We start from the raw sequence: 7,139 nt of genomic DNA, 5'->3' as shown, positions 1-7,139 counted from the left end.
TGGTTCGGTTAATCATTTAATTTTATATTTTTCAGTTCGTCCTGTTCTTGAATATGGTAAGCGAACCTCAAACAACTTCAGCTAACTTTACGTAACTTTTGTACTGTGTCCATGTTGCAAGTCAAGCTGCATATTATTATTCGATTGTTGATAACTGTGTTATGCAACCATATATTTTTTTTACATTTTATTTTAAGAGCTGCTGCCTGCAAGATAACTACACCCCTCTGTTTAATGATGCCTTTGAGGTGATTCACCAACAACATCTGCACCCCTCGTCCCAGTTCAGGCAGGATCCTGCCCTCCAGTATCTGTCAAGCAAGTATCTCATTGTGTTCCTCTGTTACTCGGCTTCAGTCGCTGCGAGTTATTCGTGGTCGCGGGGCTCCGCTTTCCCTTTGGATAATCCAATTCCCTTCTTGTTAAGGTCCTTCAATCTCGATGTACAGTTTCCAGCACCATCAGGAGACGAGGCCTGGTCCTTACTGCACTCTGGATGCCCAATCCCAACACTTGCAGGACGCAGTAAGTTCAACAACAAAAAAAACTGAGCATTTAGGAAAGAGTTTGTGAGCGGCTGGATGGATCGATGATAATAATCGATTAAATAATGGATGGGCTGATGGTGCAAAGACTACTGGTTAAAGTAAAGATGAGATTTTAGTTTTTACAGCGAGTTGTTGTGATCTGGAATGTGCTGCCTGAAAGGCGGTGGAAGCAGATTCAATAGTAACTTTCAAAAGGGAATTGGAGAAATACTTGAAAAGGGAAATCAATTGCACGTCTCTGGGGAAAGAGCAGGGGGAGTGGGGCTAATTAGAGAGCTCTTTCAAAGAGCCGGCACAGGCACGATGGGCCGAATGGCCTCCTTCTGTGCTGTATCATTCGATGATTCTATAAAGGAATCATTGAATAACAGGATTGTGATGGAGCAGTAACTGGGATTGTGGCCAAGAGTAACTGGCCCAAAATATTGTCTGATTTCTTGTGGGCAGCTCACTATCTAAAGATGTATTTACGCTGTGAGTTTGGGGCCTCCGCCCGGTGATTTCAGAGCTTAAAAAGAAAAGAAAGAACTTGCATTTCTATAGCGCCTTTCACAACCACCGGCCGTCCCAAAGCACTTTACAGCCAATGGCGTACTTTTTGAAGTGTAGTCACTGTTGTAATGTAGGAAACGCGGCAGCCAATTTGCGCACAGCAAGCTCTCACAGACAGCAATGTGATAATGACCAGATAATCTGTTTTAATGATGTTGGTTGAGGGATAAATATTAGCCAGGACACCGGGGAGAACTCCCCTTGCTCTTCTTCGAAATAGTGCCTTGGGATCTTTTACGTCCACCTGAGAGAGCAGACGGGGCCACGGTTTAATGTCTCAACTGAAAGACACTTGGCTCTGGAGTGAAACAGTGTGAGACTCCCCTGGAGGGGGGGGCCGAGGGTCTCACACCCCTTGGGTTTGACACCAAGTGGAATGTAAATCTAGTACAGTGTCAAACCTATTCAGGGAATCTGTTGGAGACTTTGTAAACCGACCTGATCTTAGGTGTTTAGAGAGTGAGGATTCTCCCCCTCCACACCTTCTATATATTTACATTTCTAACTTCGGGGAGAGGGCTAACTCCTCCCCGCCCTCTCCTCTCCTCCCCTTCCCTCTCCTCCCCTCTTAGAGGGGAGGGGTGGTGGAGAGGGGAGGGGAAGAAGAGGGAAAGGAGAGAAGAGAGAAGGAGAGGGGAGGAGGAGGAGAGTAGAGGGGAGGAGAGGAGAGGAGAGGGAAGGAGAGTAAAGGGAGGGATGGAAGGAGTAGGAGAGGAGAGGGGAGTTGAGTGGAGGGGAGGAGAGGGGAGGAGGAGGGGAGGAGAGGGGGGAGGGGAGGAGGAGAGGAGGAGTGGGGAGAGGAGAGGAGGAGAGGAGGAGTGGGGAGAGGAGAGGAGGAGGGGAGCAGGAGGAGAGGAGAGGGGAGAGGGGAGGAGGAGAGGAGGAGTGGGGAGAGGAGAGGAGGAGGGGAGCAGGAGGAGAGGAGTGGGGAGAGGGCACTACTCATGCATATCCAGACACAGGCTGAGTCTTCACCTCAACATGACAGGGAGGCAGGAGCCAAGCAATGTAAACTGGGTTTGGCTTGGTGAAACCCATACTGTAGCCACGAGACTCGGGCCATTAGCTGCTGTGTTAGCACATCCCAAGTGTGCAGTATGATGCCGAGAGAGTGTTGCATTGTCGGAGATCTCCCTCCTTCACTCTGATGTTTAAAAAGGATATAGAGGCCCTGAAAAAGGTGCAAAAAAAGATTCACAAGGATGATACCAGGACTGAGAGGTTATCATGATCAGGAAAGGCAGAACAGGCTGGGGCTCTTTTCTCTAGAAAAGAGAAGGCTGAGGGGTGACCTGATCGAGGTCATTAAGATTATGAAGGGGTTTGATAGGGTAGACGTGGAAAAGATGTGTCCGCTTGTGGGGGAGTCCAAAACTAGAGGCCATAAATATAAGATAGTCACCAATAAGTCCAATAGGGAATTCAGGAGAAACTTCTTTACCCAGAGAGTGGTGAGAATGTGGAACTCGCTACCACAGGGAGTGGTTGAGGTGAATAGTATAGATACATTTAAGGGGAAGCTAGATAAGCACATGAGGGAGAAAGGAATAGAAGGATATGTTGATGGGGTGAGATGAAGAGGGGTGGGGAGGAGGCTGGTGTGGAGCAGAAACCCCGGCACGGACCAGTTGGACTGAATGGCCTGTTTCTGTGCTGTAAATTCTATGTAATTCTATGATGTTACACTGAGGCCCTTGTCTGCCTGTTCCAATGGTTCAGGTGGGTGTTCAAGATCCCATGGCACTACTTGAAGAACAAATTAATTGGCCAATGTATCTCCCCCAACCAATACACCGCAAGGAAACAAACAGGCCGTTCATCTTCTAGCTGTGGGATTGTGCTGTGCACAAGATGGCTAAGTTTGCCTAAATAACAAAAGGATCCAATGTTGGTGAAAGGCTTTGGGTAATTTCTGAGAGCTGTGATTAGGTGGTATAGAAATGCAAGTATTCTTAACCAGAAAGAAATATTTATTGCTAGACTACAATAATATCAAATTAGAATGGCATGACTGTCAGTCCAACAAAGAAGCTAGAAATTATTGTTAACAATATTCGCAAATATGTGACATTCCTGTGTCCCCTATTTTAGTACAGATACAGTCCATTTATTTTAAACAAAGCCTAACAGAAAATGTTGGAAACACTCAGCAGGTCAGTCAGTATCGGAGGAGAGAAGATAGGAGTTAATATTTCAGGTATAGACTCTTCATCAAACATTTTCTTTTTCCCCCCATTTATTTTAAAATGACTAAAAAAAGGAACGCCCTTTAATAATATTACTCACCGTAATTTCTAGGCTATGTACTGAGGGAGTGCTGCACTGTTGGAGGTGCCATTTTTCAATGAAACGTTAAACCAAGGCCTTCTTGCCTTCTCATAGGAGCAAGAGTAGGCCATTCAGCCCCTTGAGTCTGTTCTCAAAGAAGAGCAGGGGATTTCTCTTGGGTGACTTGGAGCTAATACTTATCCCTCAGCCAACATCACTAAAAAAAAGCAGATGATCTGAGCATTTATCTCATTGTTGTTCATGTGTAGAAAATTGGTTGCTGCTGCCTTCCCCCACTTTAGGACAGTGACTGAGTGCTTGAGGCGGTGAAATGGTTATATATAAATGCAGGTTCTTTATCATTTGTAATAATGTAGGTCAGATTCCAATGTATTTAGGAAGATATTCAGAGGCACAGTGTCAGCTGTGGCTCAGTGGGTATCGCTCTCGCCTCTGAGTCAGAAGGTTGTGGGTTCGAGTTCCACTCCAGAGACTTGAGCACAAAAATCTAGGCTGACACTCCCAGTGCAGTACTGAGGGAGTGTCACACTGTTGGAGGTGCCATCTTCCTGGATGAGGTGTTAAACCGAGGCCCCGTCTGCCCTTTCAGGTGGACGTAAAAGATCCCATTGCACAATTCTGAAGAAGATCTGGGTGTGCAAGTACACAGATCCCTGAAGGCGGCGGAACAGGTGGATAAGGTGGTAAAAAAGGCATATGGGATACTTGCCTTCATTAGCCGAGGCATTGAATATAAGAGCAAGGAGGTTATGATGGAGCTGTATAAAACACTGGTTAGGCCACAGCTGGAATACTGTGTGCAGTTCTGGTCGCCACACTACAGGAAGGATGTGATCGCGTTGGAGAGGGTGCAGAGGAGGTTCACCAGGATGTTACCAGGGCTGGAGCGCTTCAGCTATGAAGAGAGACTGGGCAGATTGGGTTTGTTTTCCTTGGAGCAGAGGAGGCTGAGGGGGGACATGATTGAGGTGTACAAAATTATGAGGGGCATAGATAGGATGGATACTGAGGAGCTTTTTCCCTTAGTAGAGGGGTCAATAACTAGGGGGCATAGATTCAAGGTAAAGGGCGGGAGGTTTAGAGGGGATTTGAGAAAGAACTTTTTCACCCAGAGGGTGGTTGGAGTCTGGAACTCACTGCCTGAAAGGGTTGTGGAGGCAGGAACCCTCACAACATTTAAGAAGCATTTGGATGAGCACTTGAAATGCCACAGCATACAAGGCTACGGACCAAATGCTGGAATATGGGATTAGATTAGACAGGGCTTGATGGCCGGCGCGGACACGATGGGCCGAAGGGCCTCTATCCGTGCTGTATAACTCTATGACTCTATGACTCTAAGAGCAGGGGGGGTTATCCCTGGTGTCCTGGGGCCGATATTTATCCCTCAATCAACATCACTGAAACAGATGATCTGTTCATTATCACGTTGCTGTTTGTGGGAGCTTGCTGTGCACAAATTGGCTGCCGCGTTGCCTACATTACAACAGTGACTACACTTCAAATAGTACTTCCTTGGCTGTAAAGCACTTTAGGATGTCCTGAGGTCGTGAAAGGCGCTATAGAAATGCAAGTCTTTCTTTTCTTTCAATGTTAAGCATGTTTGAGATCCAGGCTGCAGTGAACTTCTCCTTTCAATGCTCATTCTCCGAGTAAAAGCACAACCATATGAGGAGCAACACAGCGGGGATTTTATCTAACCCCGTGATTCTAACCAGACCTCTACTTTTATATCTCCAGATGGATTTTAACCTCGACAGCAACAAACTAATATATGAGAATGGATCCCAGAATCCAAACTATTTTCCACAGAATCACATCCCAGATTCCTTTATCCCAAGACAAGGAAAAGGTTTGTCTTCTCATTCTCACTCACATTAACCCCCCCCCCCCCCCCAACTATTTGGTCAGATTTTCCTGTGGGTCCTGTTCTGTTATCAAGTTTTTTCTTTATTCGTTCTCTGGATGTGGGCGTTGCTGGCAAGGCCAGCATTTATTGCCCATCCCTAATTGCCCTCGAGGAGGTGGTGGTGAGCCACCTTCTTGAACCGCTGCAGTCCGTGTGGTGAAGGTACCCCTTTGTAGCGGTTTGGTACAGAGTGGCTTGTTGTTTCAGAGAGCAGTTAAGAGTCAACCACATTGGTGTGGATCGGGAGTCACATATCGGCCAGACCGGGTAAGGACGGCAGATTTCCTTCCTGAAAGGACATTAGTGAACCAGATGGGTTTTCACAACAATCCGGTAGTTTCATGGTCACCATTACTGATACTAGCTTTTTATTCCAGATTTATTTATTCTGGAGTTACAGCACTGGAACAGAAATTCCTCTCTGCATTATTTTAACACCTGCGTTGAGTAGCGCAGAGAACAATTTGGCTCCTCAATCCAGATGTTAACACATACACTAAGGAACTGGTTAACACTCCAGTGTTGAGTAGCGCAGAGAGCAATTTGGTACCAATAAGGGTTTGGCGCCCACAGCACATGCTAGGAAATCGACCCCGTTTCGTTCAATGACCACAACAGCGATGACTCCCCCTTTTACTGATTGTGCTAACTCCATTGCAGGCAGGAAGAGGCTGCGCCTCTACGAGTTTCTGAGCGAATCTCTCCACGATTCCGAGATGTCCGACTGCATTCAGTGGGTGGACAGGAAGAGCGGCATCTTCCAATTCATCTCCAAGAACAAGGAGAAAGTGGCGGAGATGTGGGGCAGGAGAAAGGGCAATCGGAAAACCATGACCTACCAGAAAATGGCCCGGGCTCTGAGAAACTACAGCCGGACGGGAGAGATTGTGAAGGTCCGCAGGAAGTTAACCTACCAGTTCGATGCCCAGGTCCTGCAGAGACTGGGTACTGGCCCAAGCTCCCAATATCCCCACACCGACCTGGAACACTATGGCTGTGAGCACTGGCATTTCAATTACAACTACAATGAACTTTTACATGAGAATTCCATATGAACAGTCCTGGTTTAAACTAACCCATGCTCTTTATAATAGAGCATTGGAGAGAAATGGAGAGGAGGGAATCCCCAAGTTAACCCGACACTTGAAATAACCCAACATTCTAAATCCTGTAAATATCATTTACCTTTTAAGTCAATGTGTGTCATGTTTCAGCCCAGCCCAGGGTCATGTACTAAGCTTATTTGAATACAAGTTCCTTGTTTTTGTACAGTCTGTGCTGTATCACATTAAACAGGGTTATACCGCGGGGATCGGCACGGCAGGTGATCACACACCAGGACAGCCTGGATAATCAGCCTGATGGAGAGAGGGTCACAGGAGTGGGATTCCTGGAGTCAAAGAGAGGGAAGTAGAGAGATAGATACAGAGAGAGAGAGAGACTGAGTGATACAGAGACTGAGAGAGACTGAGAGAGAGAGACACTGAGAGATACAGAGAGAGAGAGAGACTGAGAGGTACAGAGACCGAGAGAGACTGAGAGACTGAGAGAGAGAGATACTGAGAGATACAGAGAGAGAGAGAGACTGAGAGATACAGAGACTGAGAGAGACTGAGAGACTGAGAGAGAGAGACACTGAGAGATACAGAGAGTGAGAGACTGAGAGATACAGAGACTGAGAGAGACTGAGAGACTGAGAGAGAGAGATACTGAGAGATACAGAGAGAGAGAGAGACTGAGAGATACAGAGACTGAGAGAGACTGAGAGACTGAGAGAGAGAGACACTGAGAGATACAGAGAGTGAGAGACTGAGAGACTGAGAGAGAGAGAGAGAGAGACT

At 46.7% G+C, this 7,139-nt stretch overlaps 1 protein-coding gene across 1 annotated transcript; it reads left to right on the top strand.

The window, feature by feature from the left end:
- The first annotated feature begins 427 nt into the window (after nt 1–427).
- Nucleotides 428–6,572, top strand: LOC147106448 (transcription factor Spi-C-like). The gene is made up of 3 exons (XM_086009759.1): nt 428–525; nt 5,130–5,241; nt 5,959–6,572. The coding sequence occupies exons 1-3, from the start codon at nt 442–444 to the stop codon at nt 6,351–6,353; spliced, it is 591 nt and encodes a 196-aa protein (XP_085865885.1). The 5' UTR covers nt 428–441; the 3' UTR covers nt 6,354–6,572.
- The last annotated feature ends 567 nt before the right edge of the window (nt 6,573–7,139 follow it).

This window comes from Somniosus microcephalus, chromosome 16 (assembly GCF_052327205.1).
Source record: "Somniosus microcephalus isolate GS21.2 chromosome 16, FLI_Smic_1.0, whole genome shotgun sequence".
In the NCBI taxonomy this organism is placed as follows: domain Eukaryota; kingdom Metazoa; phylum Chordata; class Chondrichthyes; order Squaliformes; family Somniosidae; genus Somniosus; species Somniosus microcephalus.
Note: the sequence above shows the minus strand (reverse complement) of the source record. Positions and strands in the feature narration are given on the sequence as shown.

Bases quoted from the DNA above. Each gene is read 5' to 3' on its own strand.
- LOC147106448 (XM_086009759.1), top strand. From the start codon at position 442: ATGTACAGTTTCCAGCACCATCAGGAGACGAGGCCTGGTCCTTACTGC. The intron at 526-5,129 runs GTAAGTTCAACA...TTATATCTCCAG, and splicing joins CCCAACACTTGCAGGACGCA to ATGGATTTTAACCTCGACAG. The intron at 5,242-5,958 runs GTTTGTCTTCTC...ACTCCATTGCAG, and splicing joins TATCCCAAGACAAGGAAAAG to GCAGGAAGAGGCTGCGCCTC.